The sequence below is a fragment of the Mycteria americana genome, chromosome 7, assembly GCF_035582795.1.
Source record: "Mycteria americana isolate JAX WOST 10 ecotype Jacksonville Zoo and Gardens chromosome 7, USCA_MyAme_1.0, whole genome shotgun sequence".
Taxonomy (NCBI): Eukaryota; Metazoa; Chordata; class Aves; order Ciconiiformes; family Ciconiidae; genus Mycteria; species Mycteria americana.
The window spans coordinates 68,739,476-68,762,446 of record NC_134371.1 but is presented as its reverse complement, the minus strand read 5'-3'; the positions used below and the strand labels follow the sequence as shown (position 1 = coordinate 68,762,446).

Here is a 22,971-nt window from a genome sequence, read left to right as displayed (position 1 = left end):
AAAAAAAAAAAAGAAGTGAAGGGTGTTGGGCATTTTCTGCGAGTAAGGCGGCCGCGCGGCACCCCTGCGTCAGGCAGGGCTCATTCCTCCGGCAACGCAGGCGCTCCTCTTCATCCCCATCGCTTCGGAGTCACTTTTCTTCAGTCCCACGTGGTTCAGCCTACCCCCTTGACATCAGTTTTATCTTTTTGTTTGTTTGTTTGTTTTTTTTGTTGGGTGTGTTTTTTTTTTCCTCCCCCCTCCCCCGTAATCCTTGTGCCAGGGCAGGGAGTTATTTCCTGAGCAACTGCTAAAGTATTGCAAAACTTCAGTGCAATTCGGTTCAGTTCGTTTTCATCCCAGCGCGGTCACCGCTCGGGGAGGTTAATCACTGGCACCCACTGATCCATGTAGCGACTCTCCCGGCAGAAGCACATCAGCTGACTCAGCGCTGGATCCTTCCACTGCGAGGCATGGGGGTTCTGGAAAGAGACAGAGAGAGCGGGGAGCGTTTTAACAGAGAAGCAAAAACAGCCCCCACAGAAAGGGGGGGGGGGGGAGCACAGCAGAAAACCCAGGAGCGTGAATCATCTTAAATTGCCACCAAGGCAAGCAACAAACCCACCCCAGAACCACCCGAGGAGTTTCACAGCCTTGGACTCCAGGGCAGAGTAGGAAAAGCAAAAAGAAGAGGAAAAAAGAAAAAAAAATAAAGTTTCCTTTGGGCCCTCACAGGTCCCGTGGGACCCTCTCTGTGCCGGACACGGGTCCGAGCCCCGAGCGAGGGCCGCAGCCGTGCCACAGGCGCGGTCAGTTCCGGTTTTACCAAATGACATTTGGAAATTGCGCTCGATTCCAGGCTTTGCAGGATAAAAGACGTGCTCTGCACGTTCAGCAGTGCCTACTGGAAAGACGAGTTCTGCCTTACAGCCAGACCGCCGCAGCGCGCCGGCCGCCTGTTTCGGGACGAGCTGCCCGGCACCGGGCCGTCCCCCCGCAGCACCGGGCCGTCCCGTGGGAGACGCGGGGCGGCAGAGCCGGGGGCTAAAGGGCTCCGAGCGCGTCCTCATCCGCTTGCAGCGGTGCGAGGTGCACGACAAAGCGGCCCGGTGCCCCGAGAGCGGGGTGCTGGCGGGGCTCACCGTGACGAGGACGCAGTGGAGGTCGGCGGGCGGCTCGGGGCCGGCGGCGGGCAGCAGGAGCTGGGCCAGCCGCGCCGGGTTGCTGACGCGCAGGATGTTGATGTCGTTCTCGCAGCAGAAGGCCTGGATCAAGGTGAAGTGGATCTGCAGGGCCGCGTCCCCCGCCTCCTCCTCGTCGGCCGCCAGCAGGCACAGCACCACGTTGTCCGGGTCCCTGCGGGGGACAGCCGCGGTCACCGGCGGGGGAACACCGGGGCTGGAGGGATGGGGGGGGGGCACCGGGGGGGGTCACTCACACGTTGAGTAGCTTGGCGGCCTCGTAGACACCGAGGGTGAGGCTCCGCTGGCTCAGCGCCTTGCTCAGCACCTCCTCCAGCGCGTCCCCCGCCTGCTCCATCCTGCCGCCGGGACAAGCACAGACAGGCCGCCCGTCACCCGGGGCCGCCACCCCTCCGCCGCACCCCCGCTCTACCGTACCGCACCGCACCCGTCCCGTACCTCCCGGCAGTGCGGTGGTCCCCAGGCAGCTCCTCCAGAGTCATAGTGCAGCCGCCGGAGGTGCCGGTGCCGGTGCCGCGCCCGCCCCGCTCGCTCCGCGCCGCCGCCGCCTCTGCGGCACAAAGGCGCCCCGCGGGCGTTATCCGACCCGCCACCGGCCAACCCGCGCCGGCCATATTTGCATACTTCCCTCCCATTGGTTCATGCAAATGAGGCCGCTCCCCCTCGCCACCGAGCACGGCCGGCCTGACCCCGCGCCGCGGCTGCCGCGGGAACCGGCGGGGCGGCGGCTGCTGATTGGCGGCGGGAGGGCAGGGAGGGGCGGGGCCTGGGGAGGGGGCGGAGCGCGGCCGGCGCAGGCAGCGTCCGTGCGGGCAGCGGGGCCCCCGCGGGAGCGGGCAGCGGCCGAGGGCCGGGCCGGGCCGGGCCGGGGCGGGGCGGGAGCGGCCGAGGGCCGGGCCGGGCCGGGCCGGGCCACCGGCTGCCCGCGGGGGGGGGGGCGGGCGGGGCCGCGTTCCCCGCGCCGCACGGAGCTGAAGCGGAGCCGTGAGCCGCGCCCGGGGCGCGCCCCCGAGGGGAGGGCTCGCCCCCCGGCCTGCTCCCCCTCCCGGCGCGCCGGCGGGCAACGCGGGGCCGGGCGGCAGCGGAGCGAAGGTCTCGCCGTCGTTTTCCTCTCCTAGGCCAGGCCGAGGCGGAGGCCTCTGGCTGCTGCCTGCCGGCAGAGCCGAGCAACGCCAAGTTTGCCCGCTCCCGCTGCGACGCGGGCGCTTCGCCGCCCGCCGTTGTCCCCGCCTGCGTCAGCGGCGGGCGTCACCGATGTACGGTGGGACCCGGAGACAGCAGCTGGGAGTACGGGCCGTACCCCCGGGAGTTCCGCCAGGTCGCGTGTCAGTGGCGGCCGGGTACGTCCTCCCGCAGAGGTCGTGCATCTCGCTCTGGCTTTGCAGTCGGTAGCGCGGGGCAGAGCTTGGCCCGGCAAAGCCGAACGTCTTCCTGCATCCGGGCGTCGTCGGAGCGGTCTGGCGCCGTCGGCTGTCGGGGCCTCCAAAGCCCACAAGTTTCCCTGTAAATTCACCACGAGGATGAAGTTGTCTGTCTTCCCTGCGACCACAAAGATTGCGCTCTTGCTGTTCCCCGTCGAGTGAACGCCAGCACGCTCAGGAAATAACCTCAGCGGCTCCTTAAAACCTCAGCACAAAATATTGTGCAATATCTGGTACGGTCTGTAGCACTGGCAGTGGTGAAAGCAAACAATATTTTGACGCATGGTTTTCACCAGGAATGTGATACGGCGGTCCCTCGGCGTAATGTTACGAGCAGCATTTTGCAGTTCGTGACGGCGCCGACGTTTATGCCAAGAGTCAAATGGGGAGGTGGGAGGGACCCACGGGCCCGAGTTGCACAACGTGATTTAACCCACAGCCCTGGAGAGCATCTGCAACGCTGGGGACACGAGCACGGGGGCCGCTGCCCTCTGCGTGCCACCGTCCTTCCAGGAACTCACGCTTTCCTTCACACGGGCCCCGGCTTTCACGTCTGCGGCGTCTCCTGGGACATGGTTTCTGATCCGTGCGTCCGCTGTGATATCTTTTGTTGGTTTTGAATTGGTTCCTCCTCGTCCTGCGTGGTCAGAAGCAGGGCGAGACCTTTCCGCCAGATCCCTGCCCGGGGTGGGGGTCACCCCAAGCCTTGCCTTAGGGGACACCCCACCGCCTCTTGTAATATTTGAGGTGCTGGCGGTGGACCCAGAGGAGGCAAATAAGGCAGCAGAGTCTTAAAATACATGCTCTGCGTGTAGTAAACAGTGTAGTTTCACTTCCAGCCTTGCTGGCCGGGAAAGGTAAGGCGGCCTGTTGGGAAATCCCAAACTTTGGAGGCAGCAGCTTCTGCAGCTCTGGCCTCCAGCTCACACGTTAGCTGGGGCTGGCACGGCGTGCGCTCGCTGCTCGGACCAGCGCCGCGGCTGCCGCTGTGTTCGGTGCGGTGCGAGGTCCCGGGTGCGGGTGACGGTGACGCCCAGCTGCTGGGTACCCACACCGCCCTCCTACACGGGCCAGCGCTGCAGGGTGTGCAGCCCGACTGCCGCGCAGGACCCTGCCCGCGCCTTGGGCCGGGTGGGCAGCAGCAGCGGCGCAGTGACCGGCACCTTTCCCGGTGTGAGCAGTAAGGAAAAGCAAGCGGCAGCTCCGGAGCGCGGCCGGCGTTCCTGACAGCTGCAGCTTGGCGTGCATCCTTCTGCTGTAAGGAGTCATCTGTTCCCTCTCTCCAGTTTGTCTTCTGCCAGGCCACATTATAATTTCCCGGTGAGTCACAGGCATTGCAGCCTGCGCTAATACTTGCAAGAAATACCTTTCCTGAGTGTAGTCTGAAGCCTGTAATAGTCCGAAGTTACAGACTTATCCTGACTTACTGCACCGGCGGTGGGGACGGTGGCGTTGCGGCAGAGCCACCAGCGCACCGGCTGTGCTACGCCGGCTGGCAGGCTCCTGCCCCGGAGCTGGGCACGCTGACCTGAGACATAGCGTGCTGCTGGTGGCAGCGATGTTGCAAACGACCCTGCGAGTGCTTCCCCCTGCAAGTATCCCTGATGGGGAGAGGCGTGCCGGACTCTTGCGTGAAGCAACGCTTCACGTCGGCCCAAGCTGTTAAGACCGCTCTGCAGCTGGGGGCTCAAGCTTGCTCTTCTGATGCTGACTTAGCTAAACCGTGGGTGTCTGAGCCCGGCGGAGGAGACCTGTTCCCCCAGCCCCCCTGGGCCAGCTGGCTGCCAGCGAGGTGGGCAGCATCTCGCTCTCGCCGGCCGCTCCGCAGGGTTTCCAAGAGCTGGGTTGAACTTGGGGTTTCTCCGGGAACTTACTCTTGCTGCCATATGGCCCGTCTCAGCCTGAGAGACCTCCGGGGAGGATTTCTTCTAATGGCAGCTGTGTCAAAGATCACGCTTTCTCAGCTGTCGCACCTAAAAGCCTCCATCCTCCCGCGGCGAGTGCCAAAACGCTTGCACAACCTGGACTGCGAGCTGGCACGGTCCCACCGGCTCCGGTGGAGCGGGGCTGCAGACGGGACCCTTGGTGGTCCCTCGCGGAGCTTTTGGCAGCGTGTGCTTTAAAGGTTTGCTTATGTTGGCGTTTTCCTGCAGCTCGTAAACAGCAGCAGCCGTTTTCCAAGGCGGAGTTTGCTGAAGTGTGGTGCAGCATGCCGGTGAGTGCGGCTGAGCGATGCAGAGCGGTGTTCGATACGCTGCTTGCAGAATCACTTAATTAGCCATTTGGAAAACAAGATCTGGATATGAAACTGTTTTCTGTAGCAGAATAGAGAGCGGTTTAAGTAGCCCCTCGGTTGCGTTGGCTCTGGCGAGGAAAGCTTCCAAAAGTTTGCATATGTTCCCTCAGCTCGGCTCTCGCTGCCCATTGTCCTGCCGCTGCAGCCCTGATGAGATATGACACGACTTAACAAAGCCCGCGGCGTCAGGAGAAAGGGAAAAAAAGCCTCTTTTGCATCAGGTAGAGGGGTAGCAGATGGCAGAACCACAGCAAAACAGGTGGAAGCATTGTGTGCTGACCCTCCGAATTAAGTTCGGTTAATTTGCTGTATCTCTATTAGCAACTAAAGTCTCCGGCTTCACTGCGAGAGCTCAGATTGTATCTCACAGGCAGTCTGGCCACGCAGCCCCATCTGTGGCCGGCCACAGAGCTAAATCTGTTTTGAAGGCAACTGAAAAGCAGCTGAAGCCTCTTTTCTCTCTCCTCGGTAGCAGCGGCTCCCTGACCCGCGCTGGTAATGACGGCAGGCGATGCTCTAAAACTGCATTTTCCCCACAGGTCTCTTGGCTGGGGGCAGCTTTGCTTCCCTCCCTTTGCCCAGAGAAGCAGTAAGGATGCCCGGGAGGCACACGGGTCCCTCCTGCTTTGCAGCGAGGAGAGAGAAAGTGGCTGTGCTGGGGATGCACCGCGGCTGCCGTCCTGGGGACCCCGGCATGGAGTCGGACCCACAGTTGTCTCTCCGCCGGCGCCCAGCTGGCAGCTGCCGCTAAACCTTCTTTTCATCGCCTGCCAAAAAGCATCCGGGGCATTTTGCTCCCCCCCTGCCCTTTAATCCTGACTTTCATAATTCGCCAGGCTGATGCCTGCAATCCCCTCCGCGTTCAGCATCGCAGAGACGGGAGGCCCAGGAGCTGCGTCGGGCTCAGCCGGGGGGGCTTGGCTCTTCTCCCCATGCTGGCAGACCCTCAGCCCCAAATGTTGTCTGGGGCTGTGGGTTTTAGCTACTTGTGGAGAGCACTGGGTTAACACGCAGGGATTTAGGAGATGCCCGCTCCAGTCCTGCTTGCGGTTCGGTGGGAGCTGCCGCTGCGGGAGGACGTTCTCAGCCAGCCGGAGACATGTTTCCTGCACGTAAGAGCACCAAGTTGTTTAATTTAAGTTTTTGGGAACGAGTCCAAGCATCAAACGGTGTCAGTGAGAGATGACTAAGCCCTGTCCCTGCCAAAGGGGCCGGCAGCCGGCCAAGCCCCTTCCCGGGGCGCTGCGGGGGGCTGCCCACCGGGTGGTCCTGGCCACCGCTGCTGCTCCTACACCGTGAGCCCCACAGCGCAGTGCCGGGAGCCTTCCAGCTCCCTTTTCACTCGGCTCCGTGCTGTCCCCATGCTCGTGTGGCCCCGTTCCTGTTTTCAGCAATCCCCTCCCTCGGTCCCCTGCCTTGCCCTGTCCCGTGTCGGACCTTTCGCCAGCTCTGCTGACCCCCACGGCCATCACCCCCATTGCTACGTGAAGGTCCCAGGTCTGGCCCTTCGCTCAGCGCTGCAGAAAGACGCTGCCTGCACCGCCGGGCAGCGCAGCACCCCAGCAACGCTCGCATGGCGGGGCCGTGCGTTCCGGGTTAGCGTTTTCACTCCTGCTGGATGTGAGTCTGCTGGATAACGAGGGCAGCGATCGCCTTTGCAAAGCAAACGCCAGCTTGCACATTCCCCGGCATGGCCTCTGGTCCAACAGTCACTGCGTTTTCCCAGCGGCACCCAGTCCCGTGTTGCTGAGCCAACCCCAGCGCCCCGGCTGGCCCCGCTGTTTCCAGCCGGTGCAGGCAGCACCATCCACGTTCACCTTCCCAGGCCGGGGCATCCCTGCCTGCACCGCCCCGGACCCCTGCGGGAGCAGAGCCCCCAGCCTCCGATGCTTGGCAAACTTCGGCGCACTCGGCTTTGCCGCCCTGCAGAGCGGTGCAGGAGCCCGGGCTCGCCCCGGCTCTGTGGGGTGCACCATCAGTGCATGCTCCTTGCTTGGGCGCAGAGCGCTGCGTCCCCGGAGAGCGCTGGCAGCAAAGCAAGGGCAGATGTGGGGGCCACAGAACAGGGCCACGGGCAAAGCCTGCACCCCACGCAGGGCTGAGCCCCACCGTGGCAGGGTTAGGGGCTCCGGGTAACCTGCTGGCAGGTAGCCCGTGCCCTGGCAGCATGCCCACAAGGCACTAAAACCACCAAAAAAAGCAAAACCAGCAATCGGAGTTTGGGGAAGGGCAGACAGGCAGGGCAGCCGGGAAGCGCAGCCCCGGCTTGGTTTTGCTCCGGAGCTGGGCACCGCACCAGCGGCTTTCCTAGCCGCCCGGGTCACGGGAGTCTGGCCGAGAGCCCGGCTCGGTGGCACTTCACGGGCGGCGCGGAGCAGGGACAGGGCTTTCCTGGCAGAGGCATTTGCCTTTCCTGGCGGATGCGGGGAGCAGCCTGGCCCAAGCAAGAGCCATGCCCCCTCCCTGCAGCTGTGGGGTCAGGTTGTGCAGACGTAGGTGGCAGGGGCCGACTGTCCCCAAAATCCCAAGTCCCGGCCCCAGAAGAGCACCTGCGGGCTGAGGAAGAAAGGGGTGCTGGCAATTTTATGCTAAACTAAGCCGACTGGTCTGGTACGGGGTGTTTTGTACAGCGCTGGGCTCCTTGCACCAAAAGCAAACGATTGCACCCCCGGCTTTCATCGGCAGAGGTGGAAACTGCGAGCGAGGACAGCAGTGAGAGGACAGCAGTGAAGGGGCCGGGGGCGAACACTGGCTGTCCCCCCGCGACCCCATCTGCATGCATGAAAGGAGAAAAGTTGGGGTGCAGGACCGCACGTTGGGGATAATGCAGTCTGCTGCCCTTTGCACAGCAGGGCTGGCTGCGGACTCCTGCCCTGGGGGCTACCTCTCCCAAAGGCGGGGGTGCAGGCATCTGGGGACGCAGGGACGCAGGGGTCTGGGATGTGTTTATCTGACCCCAGTTTGCCAGCGCTCAGCACATTCCTGCTGTCCCCTGTGGTGCCGAAGCATTGCTGGAAGGGATTCAGGTCTCACCGGCCGTGGCACACTGGGGTTTGGCAGCAGGCTGCTGTGCTGAGCAGACTGCGGGAACCGCCTGGGTTTGCACAAAATAAGGGACCCGCTTCCCATCAGCAGATGTTTTTCACCTGCGGCCAAAAGCCCGTGCTGCCGCCGGCTCCTGCTGCCCGAGCTGCACCCCATCCACGGCAGCATCCCAGCTGCCCCTCTCGCTGAGAAAAATGAGGGTTTGGGCTGCGCAGGGAACGGCGAGCAGGCCGGGAGCCGTGTTTAGTTTGGACTGCTTTGAGCACTGCAATAAAAAAGAAGCGCCTTTGGTTGGTGCTGCAGGAAAGCCTGCACAGGGCTGGGAGAGGCGTGCAGGCAGCCTGCGCCGGGGCACCGCACCTTCCCACGCCGGGCACCGGAGAAAATGCTGAAACCCGGGGCGGTACTGCCGGTTGTGCCCCTTGAGCTGGGGGGGATTGACTCACCTGGGCCTGAATTTTTATTGCCAAGGCCCAGGGATTTTGGGACAGCGGGAACCCTGCAGACAGGGAACACAAGTGGGAGCCCTGGGAGCGCTTCACCCTTGTTCCACCACCCTGGGTAGCTGCTTGAATGGCTTTTCCTTCCTCAGCAGAAGTCCGGCAGCCCGTGGGTGTGCTGCCTCAGCAAGCCTCTGCCCCGCTGCTGGCTGCAGGCAATTAAGGCTCAAGCAGCTCCTGGTACCTGTTAATTCAGGGCAGCAGAAACCGGTGCTGCTCCATGAAACGTGCTGGAGAGGGCGGCTGCTGCTCCTGGCAGCGATGTTGCCTCTGCCCATGCCTGCCAGCTGCCATCCCTGGCCCCGAATGCATCCCTACATCCCTTCTCTCCAGATGAGGAAGGCATTTTTCCCACCCTGTCCTCATCCGCCTTCGTGGATGCCCCCACAACCCACATCCGTGCCGGAGCTGTGGCCGGGGGACCCAGCGGCCTGGGCTGCGGTGCCGGCAGGCCGGGGACACGCAGTGGCGTTGGGTGCTTGCGAGAGCCCTCCCGCCTGGCCCGGAGCTGAGGCCCGGGCAGCACCAGGTAAAGTCCGGGAGCCGGGACACCCCGCCCTGGCAGTACCGCTCCCCAGATAAACCCGCAGTAAAAGGCAAAATGAAACTTTGTCCTATTTAACTGCTGCGTGGAATCGTAAAGTAGCCCACAAGTGGCATTTGCATGAGTAAACACTTTCCTGCCCCACACGCTTTCTCCGTAAGGAAATCAGCTTCGTGTGAAATTGCTGTGGGAGCCACCTGGGCAGTTGCCAGCTCCCTCCGGCCCTTCCTCCCACAGGGATGGTTCCCGTTTGCCAAGGGCTTTGCTTTCCCCCGTGCCTGCAGGAGAGCCCCGGTGTGAGCAGCAGGGAGGGCTGCCGCCCCCATGCAAACCAACCCCTGCTACCGAGCGCAGTCACGCACCTGAAAACGGAGGACTGGTTTTGTTCACCCTTGTAGTTACGGTCACCTTTACTGCCATTCCTGTGAATAGCAGGTAGGTCACTTGGGGACAGGATACGAGTTTATGTTCATTTCATTTAATTTTGTCTCATATAAAGCACTGAATGGGGAGAGTGTTTAGAAATAAAAGGGGAAGGGACCTTGAAGTGAAGCACTGAGTTTGATGGTCATTGCAGTAACAACTATTGCAGTGTGTACGAATGAAACCATGACATTTGTTTGAGAGCAGATTTAAAAACGTATACAACGGTTAGAAGCACAGGAATCTTGTTTTCGAGGACTCTGGCAAGGTTTTTAAGGGCAATTCTGACCTGTGCCGGCAGGGAGCCCCCTTGCCGACCCCGGGGCATGGCCCCTCATGCTGCGGCAGTGCCCAGCGCCTTGCAGGGCGGCAAAGCCCTTCCAGCGGTTGTGCCACGCTCGCTCACCAAAAAGCCGCTCAGGTGATGAACGGTGCCTGTGGCTGCCGATGAGCTGATTCGCATCGTGTCCACGTCCCAGCTCCTCCAGCGGCAGCAGCGCTGGCGAGGGCGGCAGGGGCCGGCGCCCGCATCACCTGCCCTGCAACGCCGGCAGAGTCGCGGCAAAGCCTGCGGCCTGGCTGGGTGCTGCTGTGGTGAATGTGCAGCCAAGGCGCAGGCCGATGGGAGAGGAGAGGAGAGGAGAGGATGAGAGGAGAGGAGAGGGTGAGGAGAGGAGAGGAGAGGAGAGGAGAGGAGAGGAGAGGAGAGGAGAGGAGAGGGTGAGGAGAGGAGAGGAGAGGAGAGGAGAGGAGAGGAGAGGAGAGGAGAGGAGAGGAGAGGAGAGGAGAGGAGAGGAGAGGGTGAGGAGAGGAGAGGAGAGGGTGAGGAGAGGAGAGGAGAGGAGAGGAGAGGAGAGGAGAGGGTGAGGAGAGGGTGAGGAGAGGCAGGGGCCGCGCAGGCCGCCCGGCTGTGAGGCCGCACGAGCCGGTTGCTCGCGGCCGAGGGGCACTTTTCGGCTCTCTGTAGCCGTGCTCCCAGCTCCCGACACGGGCCCGTGTGGCCAAGGGTCCCCCCAAAAACCAGGAGCAAAACCCACGCTCGGGGGGGGGTGGGGTGGGGGAAGCTGTTTCTTGGAGAAGGGGGGAGCCGGGCTGCTCCTGACCCCCGCTCCTGCGCAGGCGCGGCCGGAGGCGGACGCCGACTCTCAGCGCCCCCTGGCGGCCGCGGCGGGGAGAGCGGGCGGGGAGTCCCCGCGCTGGGGGTCACCGGGCTGGGGGTCACCGGGCTGGGGGCCACTGGGCTGGGGGCCACTGGGCTGCAAGTCCCTGAGCTGGCAGCCACCGGGCTGGGGGCCACTGGGCTGCAAGTCCCTGAGCTGGCAGCCACTGGGCTGGGGGCCACTTGGGCTGCAAGTCCCCGGGCTGGGGGCCACCAGGCTGTGAGCCACCAGGCTGGGGACCACCGGGCTGTGAGTCCCCGGGCTGGGGATCACTAGGCTGGGATTCTCCGGGCTGGGGGCCAGCAGGCTGGGGGCCACAGGGCTGCGAGCCCCCAGGCTGCCTTACAGAACTCAAACCAGGGAATTTCTGGCACCTGCATGTCAGAAAAAAATGTTTAATTTTTTTAAAAATTAATTTTGCAGTAAAGGAAAAAAAATACCCAAGGTGCAATATGTTGCGACAGATTAAGTCCAGCCTTTAATGCCTGTCCTGGGGCTCACTGCCGGGGGCTGACCTGCCTTTTTTTGGGGGGGAGGATGAGGTGGGTGACCCCAGCCGGACCCCTGCGGCCACTGGGCCAGCCTGGCGGGAGCAGCGGGATTGGGGTGCTGCTGGCTGCCCACGCGCCCATGCTGAACCCCCTGCCCCACGGGGCCGCGGGCTGGGAGCCACCGACTCCCTGGGGAGGGACTTGGGCTGCAAAACCAGAGGAAAAGAAAGGGCGAGAAACCTTCCCGCAGCAGGGAGGACGGAGGCAGCGGCTGCAGGAGCAGTGGGAGCGGGGTGGGACAGAGGTGGGGACATCCCCTCCTGATGGCATCTCCCCACCAAACCTGTCCCCCGGCACAGGGAGCGGCTGCAGCCCCGGGGGGACGCGGGGCCTCTCTGCTCCCCGTCCCAGAAGCTCTTTAGGAGGAATTAAGAGGGGATGAAACAAGCAGAAAAATGCAGCAACACATGCTCCGGGGCATCTGCAAGGAGCTGCTTCCTGGCTGGCCTCATGGAGCAGCCATGTCCTGCGGGGCAGGAGCAGGACCGGGGGCTCCCACCTTCCCCAGCCGCGGCCGTGTCACCAAGGACGCGTGGTGCCACCGTGGCACCCGCTTCCCTGCCTGCGAAGCGGGGATGAGGAGCTGCCCCGCTTCCTGCAGAAGGAGCCGATCGTTTCAAAGCTCATGAGCAACGACGAGCGCTCAGAGAGCACCTGGTGCTTGCTTGGAGGGTGCTTTCCCGGGCACGCTGCAGAGCGCTTGCAAACAGGGTGACTGCAAACTGACGGCAAATTAGCACTCGTTAACTGAGTTTTAGTATCGCTAGCATTGCAGAACTCAGTTAACTGGGATATGAGTACACCTAGGATTCCTTTATTTTCCACCAGCAAGCCCTCCTCTGTGCCTGCTGTAGCGTGGGGAATGCTGGGCGGTGAGGGCTCAGCCCGGGTGGGTGTTTTGGGTGCGGTGGAGGGGCTGGGGCAGCCCATCCTCCTACCATCACCTCAGTCCAGGAGCTGGGGCTGGAAGAAAAACATTGAATAACCCCAAACGCGTGCTCCAGTCCCAGGGAAAGGTGCATGCAGCCATCCCCGCAGTGCCGCAGCCCGGGGCCCGCCGGCCGGGAATGCCGGTGCTGCGGCCGGGCAGCTCTTCCCAGGGAAGGGATGGGGCAGAGAGCCTGGAGCAGCACCTTTCAGGCTGATCCTTTAACATAAACTTATAACAAAGGTAATTTCTTTTTTTTTTTAAGAAAATATACTTTTTTTTTTTTAATATGCATAATTTTCTAATGAATGATGTAAGCTTATTTTTTTAAGAATATACCCTTCTAAAGAAATCAAATACTGCTGCTACAGGTCCCTGGTGCTGGAAGATTCCCTCGTCCCGAAGCAGTCTGGCAGATCGGCCCCATTCCGCAGTTGCTGGGAGAGCCAGGTATGCTTCCAGCGGCCGGTCCGGAGTGGTAGCAGCAAGCCGTGCTGGTTTTATTTTCATGTGTTATGGGACCTGCCAGCACTTTTTAATTAACTTGAGGATTTTTGCCTCTTTTTCTGCTCAGGAGCAGTCTCCAGGCAGGAGACAGTTTTCTCGGACTGATTTGCATTTACTCGTGTAATGATTACCCCGCTTGCATACATTCAAGTAAAGCGATTTCTAGCGTCGGTGTTACTGTTTGCACTGTGCAGCTCCCTCCTCCTTTGCAGCTGGGCTGGGAGCTGGGCAAATACTGAGTTTTCACAATTTTTCATTTGTTTTTGGGGCGGGGCCTTTCCAGGGGCTGCAGCAGCGTCGGCTCCCGAGCGGTGGCCGTGCATCGAAGAGCTGGACGGATGAAATGCCATGTCTCTGCAGCTGAGGCACCCAGGGCTGCAGGAGGGTGACTTCAGGGTGGCAGCTTGGGATGTGGGTTCCCGTTTTCCATGGAAATCACATCTTGGGTCTGGCCCTTCTGTCTCCCAGCTGGGTCCGAGGACGCGGGGACACCGGGAGAGCTGTCAGCCGTGGGACGGCAACCCAGGGGTGCAGAGGACTCTCTGGAAGGCTGCTCGGGAGATGGGGAGGGGGCTTGGGTCTAAACTGCTGGAAGAGGGTGAGCCGTGAACCAAAGGGCTCCTCTGAAGACCGAATAAAAAGGGATTTCCTTCGGGAAGGGGTTGCACGACTGTGAGGAGCCTCGGTGGGAGGGATCCCTGCCTTAAGGAGGGGATAAGAGCTCGTCAGGGCGGCAGAGGTGGGCCTAGCAGGGCTGGCAGCAGCTCCTGGCACGGAGCGGGTGCCGTTCCCCACGTAGCCGCCTGCGTTGCAGGCAATATGTTAATAACACTTTGTTCTTCGGTTCTTTCATCAGAGGCGCTCAGAGCGATTCACAGGCGGCAGTTGGTGTGTGCAGCACGCCCATGGCGAACACATATCCCTTTTTTCCCTCCGTTTTCACAGGTGGAGGCTGGCAGCGAGGGGCTGCCCAGGCTGCCAGCAGGGTGCAGTGGGGACGGGGACGTGCTTGGTCCAGCCAAGTCCCTGCCCCAGCCAAGTCCCTGCAACATTTGTCACCAAAACGTGTCCCCTCGCCGCAGGCTGCACAAAACTGCCACTATTTTGGGTCCATTTTTATTATGCCTTTTCAGCCAGGAAAACAGCGTCTCGGTCTGATTCTTCCTACAGTCCTCCAAAATCTATTTTTAGTGATGTTTGTGGTTACACGAGCTGTGTCCGCAGTGGGGTGTCCCCACGTGTCCCCCCTGCGCTGGGGACCCGCGCCCTGTTATCAGAGCGGGCAGCCCCACGCTGCCCCTTGCCCTCGCCACGAACGGGACCTCCACTGCACGTGGGACCTCCACCACGAACAGGACCTCCACCACGAACAGGACCTCTGCCACAAATGGGACCTCCACTGCACGTGGGACCTCCGCCACGAACAGGACCTCCGCCACGAACAGGACCTCCGCCACGAACAGGACCTCTGCCATGAACAGGACCTCTGCCACAAATGGGACCTCCACCACGAACAGGACCTCCACCACGAATGGCACCTCCACCGCAAACGGGACCTCCACCGCGAATGGGACCCCCACCACCGCACCCCGGGACCGCGCTTCCCGCAGCGCCTTATCTGAGCCAGCCGCCCTGCGGCTCTCTGCTCGTTTGTCTCTTTATCTAAAGCAGCAGCCATGGACACCCCGTGGGACATGAACACTGGGACAGTCAATGAGCGGTGCAGTGCAGACAATGAAGCACGCCAGGTTAAACCCACTGTGTGGGGAGGTGTCGGAGGTCTTGCTGCAGGTCCCGGGCTACGGGCCGAGCATCTTTCGTTGGTCTGATGTGCTGGCACGTGCCCACACCTCAAGAGCCAGGCGGGACGAGTGGCCAGGCAAAGGTTGCACTGCCCGGGCAGGAGCTGAGGGTGCTCGGGATCTCTCAAGAAACACATCCTGAGCAATTGCGCATCCTCCTTAGGCATCTTTGAGGCCGATGCCTTAATGATCATGTGTGATAGAGAACCAGACCCTCGGCGCTCTGCTTGTGAGCAGCCTCCTGCGTGCTTCTCTGCCGGCCTCACCAGCGGCCCTGGCTGAGGCTCAGCCCCCTAAGTCCCCTTGCACCATCCGTGGGAAATTATGGTCTTTGCGCCTCAATCCCCCTGCCCGTACGTCAGCTACGCGCTCACGCTGGCAGCAGCACTGCTCCCGTGGGCTGAGGAAGCACCCCAGCTCCGCTCCGCACCCTGAGGACGCGCAGCGAGCCTGCCCGGGCCGTGTTGCAGCCACCGGGATTCGGGGCCCCAGTGCTGGTCGGGTCACGAGACCCTTTGCAGGGCAGGGGACTGGGATGAGCCTGAGCAGTGGGGAAACCTCCCAAGGTGCCAGCCGGAGCGGAACGTGCAACAACAGCCCCGGGGCTTGTTTGGGCTGCAGAGACCTGCGCAGGTCAGGCAGCCCACACCACTCGTTAGCAGAGAGCCGGGGTAATTCCTCTGCCTATAATCACCCTAATGAGTAGTTGTCTTGCCCAGCTGCAGCAGAGGCAATTCTGTGACCTGCTTTCGGTGTGTTTGATCTTGCTTTTCTTGTATTTCCTCAGCCGGCTGAGCCTGCTGCCGCAGCAGGTACGGTTAAGCGTGCATGGTCCGAGAGCGCCCGGGACCTGCACGTTGACTGAAGCCGACGTCCTCTGCCGCTCGCTGCCAGCACCCAGAGACTCAGTGCGTGCGCCCTGCTCACCTTCTGGGAACACATACCTCGTTAGTGACTGACAGCATCAGCATTAATGGCTCAGGCTAATTGCCCAAGCCTAACACCATGCTGCTGGAGGAGGTGATGCCTTCGACACACTCGTAACACGCCAGGTTTGCTGCACGGGAGCTGCTGCTCCTGCACATCCCCATCTGCTCAGAAATCTACGGAAACCCTGTAGTTTGCCTCAAGCCCCCAGGATGGTTTGGAGATACCCCTCGCTGGTTCCCGGCCTCCCCTACGCCTCCGCAGAGGTTTCATCCCCGGCGAGAGGAGCCAGCGGCCATCAAAGGCGGCCGCGGGGGTGAATCACAGCCGCTTTAATCCCCGCGTGGGTGCCCTGCCCCGCAGCGCTCGCCTGCCGCAGTGCCAGGCGCGAGGGCTCGCCGAGGAGCTGAGGTTAACGCCGACATGCTGAGCGATGCCGCAGCCCGGCCCTCCGCCTGCATCCCACCGCCGCCGCCGTGGGATGCTCCCGCAGAGGGATGGCTCTGCTTCTCCCTGCCGGCTAGAGGGGGTTGTATTTCTTTGCAAGGGTATTTCTGCCTCTCAAGCAAGAGCTAAAATCGGTGCTGAATAACACCCCCAGGCATTTCTGGTGCTTGTTTTGCATAAGGACCGCGGACCTCTGGACCACCACCCCGGTGGGAAGCATGGGGTCTCTTCCCAGCCGTCTCCAGGGGAAAACGCTGAATTACTCTCCCCTTTATCCTCCTCCGGGTGGGAGGGCAGGATGACCTCGAAACCTGGCTCTACCCCAGCAAAAAATGAGGGAAATGCCCAGAAACACAAAAAGCAGAGCAATGCCTTCGAGGAGCGACCTGCGCGGATAGACGGGCTGGCTGCGTGGGTCCCACGGGGGCTCCTCCCCACCCTCCCGGACCCCACAGCTCCCGCAGCTGAGAGACCCACGGCCGGTCCCACAGCCCCTGTGTTCTGCAAGGAGGACAGAGTCTGCGCTGCCGCACGCCTCGCCGCAAAGCCGCCCTTGGGCGCAACATCTCTCCTTGCTCCAGAGCAGCTGCACAGCGCCGTGCTGTTTGGGAAACTGCAGGACCGAGGGACCCAGCCCTCTGCGCCCCGCCACGGGCTGCTGCCGGGGGACGCACCGGGGGTTCAGGGCCCCGCAGACCCCCTGCCTGCTTCGGGCCGCGCGCAGGGGACGGTGACGGCGTGGGGGCTCCCCTCCGCGTGGAGCAGCGGCCGGTCCCTGGGCATGCATTGCTGCGGGGCGGGGGCCAGCACCGTGCAGGGGCACCCGCGGGAGGAGGATTTGGGGCGCAGAGAGGCGCGGCCCGCAGCCTGCCCCAGGCCAGCACGGGGGCTCTCACCAAAGGCTTTCCCTTGGCCTCGTGGCAGCACATGCAGAGCTTGTTTAAATCCAACCCAGCAGAGCAAATAAGAGCCTCAGCTGACTGCGGTGCGCCGGGGAGCCAGCAATAGTCACCCCGTGTGCTGCACACCGTGGGGGGCCTCTCCTCCCTCCCCAGGGGTCCTGCAGGGCTCCGCTCCTCCCAGAACCAAAGCAGGCAGGCAGAAGCAGGCAGGGAGAAGCAGGCAGGGAGAAGCAGGCAGGGCGAGGGGAGCTGGGGGCCCTGCCCCATGTGCAAACAGCCACGGCCGCGTGCTGCCTGCGCAGGGTGCTCCCGGGCTGCTGGCAGGGAGGGCTTGGCTCGGGCACCGGGGCTGGCACAACCCATTTTTATTTTAAATGCATCTGCAGGGACGAGTAAGAAAAACCAAGCGCAAGGGCTGGGTCGTGTTTGGGACAGGCCCCTCGCGCGGGAAGGCTGGGGAAGCGCTGCGGGTGGCAGAGCGTCTGCACGCCCAGCAAACGGGCGCGCGGGGCCGCAGGACAAAGGTTCTGGGTTGGTTTACGCTGATGTCTGTTCGAAATTGCTGGTGGCGGGAGGGAGAGCTGCAGGACAGATGCGTGGCAGAGCTGAGTTTAGGGTAGTGAGTTTTTTCTAACCCATTAAGTTGGTGACTTCTTGGGGGCCGGGGTTTGCAGCCCTCTCAGAGTACCCAGGGATGAGCCAGCTGCGATATCATTATAGCTAAAGATGCAGCGAAGTGTCTTTTTTTTTATAATAGCCTGATATGGTAGAAATTTCCCTTTTCTGGATTGCTGCATTTCTGTGTCAGCCCAGAAGTACTTCTGCTTACACGAGTGCCTGGAGGCGGTGGACGTGCCTGGGGTTCCTCTGGGCCCTGGGAAGGACCATCCCGTGCTTCAGGGCAGATCGGCGGGGTGCCGTGCAGCGGTGCCATGAGGCTGGGGGGTCTGCCGCTGCGGCGGGGAGCTTGGCCGAGCTGCTGGCTTGCAGATCTCACTCCTGCTCCTTGCTTTCCTGCAGATGCCAGGTGGGAAGCTGTGTCTTCCTTAGCTGCGTGCCTTGGCTGTGTCCCAAAATACCCATACGCTTGTTCCCTGCCCTGCATTGTGCTCCATAAAGCAAAAGGGCCCTTTTTATTTGTGCGACAGCTGAAATCTGGGCTCCTCGGAGCGGCTGTACCCAGCCCGCAGCCGGTGGAGGGGAAGGAGAGGCTGAGCCACTGGCCGGGGAGCAAGGCGAGCGGGCAGGCTGAGGATGCCGAGGGCAAGCGCTGCCTCTCCGCAGCCCCAGCGCCGGGCAAGAGGCGGCTGGGGGTGACTCAGAGCAGTCTCGCCTGCTCCTGCTTCGCAGCTCGCCCCGCTGTGTCCCTGCGAAGCTGCCGCCTCAGCAGCCCGGCCCAGCTCTCCCATGGCCGCCCTCCACACCCTGCAGCCCGTCCAACTCGGAGCCGGGCACACAAACAGGACGGGCTGGTTTTCGGCACAGAGTCGGGCTTGGTGCTGGCAGGGCTTGGAGGCAGTGCTGCTGAGCACAGCTTCATCCCCACGGCTGCTTCTCCAGCCGGACTGGGAGCAGCCAAAGCTCTCCCGAACAGCCTCGGCAGCAGTGTCAGCATGGAGCACATTAATAGTTGTACCCCAGGGGTTTTCAGTGCCCTACGGACAGTGTCGGTCCAGATTTTGACTGTCCGTCTGTTCTGGATATGTGGCAGCGACTCAGCTTGCTGCAAAGACGCGTTCCGCTTGCACAGTGCGGCTCCGGATTCGAACTTTGGCCAAACCTGATACCTGTTATCTCAGGTGTCCAGGCTCCTGCGCGCCTTTGATGTGCGCGAGAATCCCAGCCATCACTGGTGTCCCCAAATGCCTCTCAGGGCTGGTGCAACCCCACGGGCACCTGAACCCCCAGCACCAGGCTGTGGCTGTGGGCCAGCGTCAGCAGCGAGCCCGGTGCAGGAGGCTGAGCTACCCCGTCGAAGGCAACAGGGAAGGTGCGGAGGAAACGTAACTCCTGACACTGGACCTGCTGCTGAAAGCGCAGGAATGTGCAACCATGGGCTGCCCCACGCTCGGCTGCAATCGTGGTTTAACGTATTCCCCTTCCTGCTGGCCACGGGGCTGCGGCGTGAAGCCAGCCAGCCTAAAAAAAAATAACACGAGGGGGGGGAAAAAAACAGCATCTTTGCTTTTTTCCAGCCAGATCAGGGCCCTGATCCAGCTGCCGGTGCAGCCCCACAGGCGGTGTGCCGGCACAGCAGCGGCGACGGCAGCGCGTGGGAGGCGGCAGCAGGCAGAAAGCGGCCGTGTCAGCTGCAGCCGAGGTGGGAACCTGCCCATAGAAGCAGGAGGCAGTTTTAGCTAGCAGGAAGGAGCAGTTTTCTGCCCAGACAGTTACCGGCTGGCCCAGCGAGTTTCATTTTGGCATGGCTCAGTCTTCCCAGCGCTGCTGCGCACGGCCGTCGTTGGCCGTTTGGCTAAGGCACCTTCGTTTTGTCCCCCCTCTAATGTCCCCCAGTAATAACCCTGAGGAGAGCTGCCGTGGATGCTGGCGGCGGCAGCCAGAGCGGCTTGGCGAGGGCTGCAAGCGCGGGGACGCCCGGGCAGGACCATTGCTAACTGCATTATTGAGCCCGTGGCGGTGGCTCCCTTTGGTCCCACAGCGCCCGGACACCGGCGTCCCTGCGCTCTGCTGAGCCTTTTAGGAAGGGGAAACGTTTTTTCTCCTCTTTTCCTTCTCTGCCTTTTCAGATGAGGAAGACAGCAAAGCCCCTTCTCCTCTGGGGTTGGTCCCAAGGGAGCTGTTTGATCGCGGCAGCCAAGGTGGCTCCTGCGTTTCCCAGCCCCTCCTGGCACCCCCCTTCCGCAGCACCAGGGCCTTGGGAACCCCGGGGAAGGGGTGGGTAGAGGAGGGCTCGTAGAAATAAACCCCACAGAGGCAATAAAAGCAGTGTTTGGTGTACCTGACCTTCTGCTTTGTAAACTTCCAGTGCTGGTTTTCTAGGCTAAAAATACCTTTTACCTTGACTGCTGTTAAGGAAGAGCACTTGCTTGGCAGGTTGTTTAGGATTCAGGGGAAGAAAGTTCAGGCAAAGCTCAATTAGTCTGGCTTAATTTACAAGCAAAGTTCTGTGTCTGCATGATTCATTTCACTTGTCTGTTGCACATTTTAATGCACAGAGCAGTACTGGGCTTTTTTATTTTTCAATGCACGTACTTAATGTAGAAGCACTGTCGTTATTCACATATTTACAGCCCTCCTCATAATGAAACTGCTGGTTTTTTCTGCTACGAAGAAAAAATCTGGTGCTGTGCCGAAATGAGCAGAATATGTGGGAGGATAAAGCTGTGTGGTGCAGATCATGTATCTTCCCGTGAGCTCTGCCTGACTTCTTCTGGTCATTCCTGCTGTCCTTCTGTCCAGCGCTGCTTAATTCTGGGAGTTCTCCTCATAAGGGATCCACGCACCACGAATGCGCTGGTGCAAACAGCTCCGTAACAAGCGCTCTGCGTTCTTGCTACCTGCTGTATTCACTGCGATGAGCAAGCACCGGCAAGCATTAGGTACCGCTTAGCTAACGCAATGTACTTTATTATTATATTAGTAATGCAATAATAATTAGTAATGCAAAAATATCATTATTAGTAATGCAATGTAATGCAAAGTAATTGCAAAAGTTACAGTTTTAGGTAGTCTGCTTGCTGTCTTCCACTGACTGTCTGCTACTTCAGACTCCCCAGCACTGATATGTTTTGCTTATAAAAAGTGCCAGGAATAGGTCATCATCTGTCACACTTCACTCTGAGCTGTCTCTGCTAAAGCCATGCGATGGCTGTCGAGCATCTCGGTTTGAATGGTCGCTATCTTCATGCAGCAAATCGCAAATCCAATGAAAACAATTGCCAGAACAAACCGAACAAGAAGTTGCTAAGTTTCTCTGTGGCATACAATGATTACGTGATACCTGTAGTTTTTCTTACTGGTTGAAGTCATGGCCATACTTGACTTTATTCAGAAGCAAACATAATATTTTCTGTACAATAAATCACTGTATTTTGTATGGCCCAGGAAAAGATCCACCTCAAAAAAACCCCAAGCAACCTCCTCCTTGTCCGTATATTGTACATGCCGACAGCAAAGTAACACATGCACCTGGAGAAAACCGGCAAAACAGATTTATAAAGGTTCTTAAGTTACAAATTAGGAAAAAACATGCCTTGGGAATGGAGCAAGGACCCAAACGAATGCTTCTCCCCCTGCCCTCAACTTGCTGCATTTCCTATTCTTGCTTAATAAGCAGGCAGCCGACAGCTGTTGGCAAAGCTTGAAAATAGCAGAAGAGTGTAGCGTGTCAGAAAGCACTCCGTGCCTCTTTTGGTAAGCAGTGCAGGAGCGGCTCCTTAGGTAGGTTATCTATAGGCTGGCTTCGGCCAAGGAGCGTTGCACGTCCCAGCCATAAATAGCACCGGCAATCCACTTCTTTGGGTGGTGGAAATGTTGGTTTTCCTCCAGTGCGAAACGGTAACACAAGTGTCTGCTGTGCAGCAGAACTGCATCAGCCTGCCCAGTCTTTGGTGCCAGCTCCTGGAAGTCTTCTGTGCGTGTTTGAATTACCCCCATGCTGTCTTCTAGCGTCTAACGACTGCATCAGCAAGCAGCGTTAACGAGATGACTGTCCTGAGACCGACGTGTGGGGTTTCAGTGATTTGGAAGCCATAATGTAAAAGTTACATCCTTGATTAGAAGCAGAAGTGCCGAGTTAATAGTCCTTGGCTATTTAATTCCCTTCTGCGGTTCAGACCTTCAGGATCGATTGCAGTTCAGCATCGCTGAGCGTGCATGAACATTTCTCTGGCAGGAAATTTTGCCAACATTTGGAGAGCAGCAAAGCCGCAGACCCTGCCATCTGTCCTTCCCTCGGCCGGCCGCAGTGCAAGCTCTGTCCTTATCCAGCACGGGCCAGGGCGTGAGGAGGTGCGATGCCCCCGTGCAGCAGCCGCGCTAGCCAGGAGCCGGGGCACGCGCTGCCCCAGCACAACGGAGAGCTTTGTCAGTAAACCGCATCCGTGGCCAGCAGCCTGCGGTGTGAACAGAAGTTGGGGCCGTTTCTCCCTGAAGCGGTGCACGGGAGGGCTTGGCTGCGGCTGGCTGTGGTTCTCCTGAGCTGCCCTGCGTGGTGGCCGGGATGCTGCCCCTGCCAGCCACGCTGGAAAGCAGACACCAGCCTCGCTTGTCTGCAGTATCTCAGCCCAAACCAAATTGTGAAAGATGTTTTGTTCGCTGAGCACTTTTTTCCCTGGCCCTTCCTACCCGTGGCTCTGTCCACAAACGCGGTCCCAGTAGAAGACGCGTTTTGGCCAAGCTTCCTAAGGAAGCAATGCACGTGCAAAGCTCGTGCCTCAGCCATCCCCCCAGTCACCTTTCAATTTGTTGGCCAGCGTCGAGCAGATTTAAGAGAGCAACAACGACTAGAAAGGCCTTATCTTCTTGTAAGCCCTGTGAAAGGAGGCAGCTGGGTGCAGGGCAGCGACTCAGCTAATGCTCCTCCAGAAGGCAAGCAAGGTATCTGGAGGAGCAATGTTCCAGAAGGAAAATAAGGTCTCTAGAGGAGCGATGCTCCTCCAGACTCTGCAAGGTATCCATGAACATGGTGGGACCCACCTGGAGCTCCCCAGGTGTAGGAAGCCAGGCTTTTCAGCTCTGCTGCTCGTGAAGTCATTGGTTGGACTTGAACATTTTCTCCTCTTTTCCCCCGAGAGAACAGCAGGCTGCAGTCCTGCCGAGGAGCGGGCTGGAGGAAAGGGCTGGCATGTCCACATTCAGGTTGGGATTCCTGCAAGGCAGCGCCTGTCGAGTGAGAGAAAAGTTATCAATTTGAACGTGCCAATTAATGAGTTTGCTTTTCAAATAAGGCTTAAACCCAGGTAACTTCTCCTGTCCTGACCGTGCTGGTCCTTCACGTGACAGGGGGAAGTACGATGCTCGCGTGGGTACAGCGCTAGGACTCTCCCTCGGTGCAAAGGCTCCCCGTTAGTTTAAAAATTTTAAAACCCCTTTTTTAATGTTATGGATTGAACTGTTGTCTTATGGCCAGACGTGCCTGAAAACTGTGAATTATATTCAGCGGACAACATTGTCATTTGGACTTTTGAGCTGTGTGGCTAATTGCCGGGCCTCTTTATTGCAAACACCAACGTGCAAGCAGGCGGTGCGTGCCAAAGCGTGCGGTGGTCCCGGGAAGAGCCGGAGCTTCCTACCATGCACCCTGCAACTCCCGTTTCTTGCTACACAGAAAGGATAAGTCAGGTTGTTGGTGATTGTATTCACGTAATGATCAATT

At 60.2% G+C, this 22,971-nt stretch overlaps 1 protein-coding gene and 1 long non-coding RNA gene across 4 annotated transcripts; one reads left to right on the top strand and one right to left on the bottom strand.

The window, feature by feature from the left end:
- GADD45A (growth arrest and DNA damage inducible alpha) lies at positions 1-2,611 on the bottom strand. 2 transcript variants are annotated; one of them, XM_075508961.1, is made up of 5 exons: positions 2,482-2,611; positions 1,620-1,731; positions 1,418-1,519; positions 1,122-1,335; positions 1-461 (listed from the first exon to the last, which is right to left on the bottom strand). In XM_075508961.1, exons 1-5 carry the CDS (start codon positions 2,546-2,548, stop codon positions 348-350), a joined length of 609 nt encoding a protein of 202 aa, XP_075365076.1. In that variant the 5' UTR covers positions 2,549-2,611; the 3' UTR covers positions 1-347. The 2 variants fall into 2 exon arrangements, with proteins under 2 accessions (XP_075365076.1, XP_075365075.1); XM_075508960.1 differs by lacking the exon at positions 2,482-2,611 and having other exon boundaries at positions 1,620-1,831.
- LOC142412964 (uncharacterized) lies at positions 2,081-22,971 on the top strand. 2 transcript variants are annotated; one of them, XR_012776650.1, is made up of 4 exons: positions 2,081-2,165; positions 2,305-4,817; positions 12,421-12,499; positions 15,146-22,971. It is a non-coding gene; the product is annotated as an uncharacterized LOC142412964 (long non-coding RNA). The 2 variants fall into 2 exon arrangements; XR_012776651.1 differs by lacking the exon at positions 15,146-22,971 and adding an exon at positions 12,624-13,552.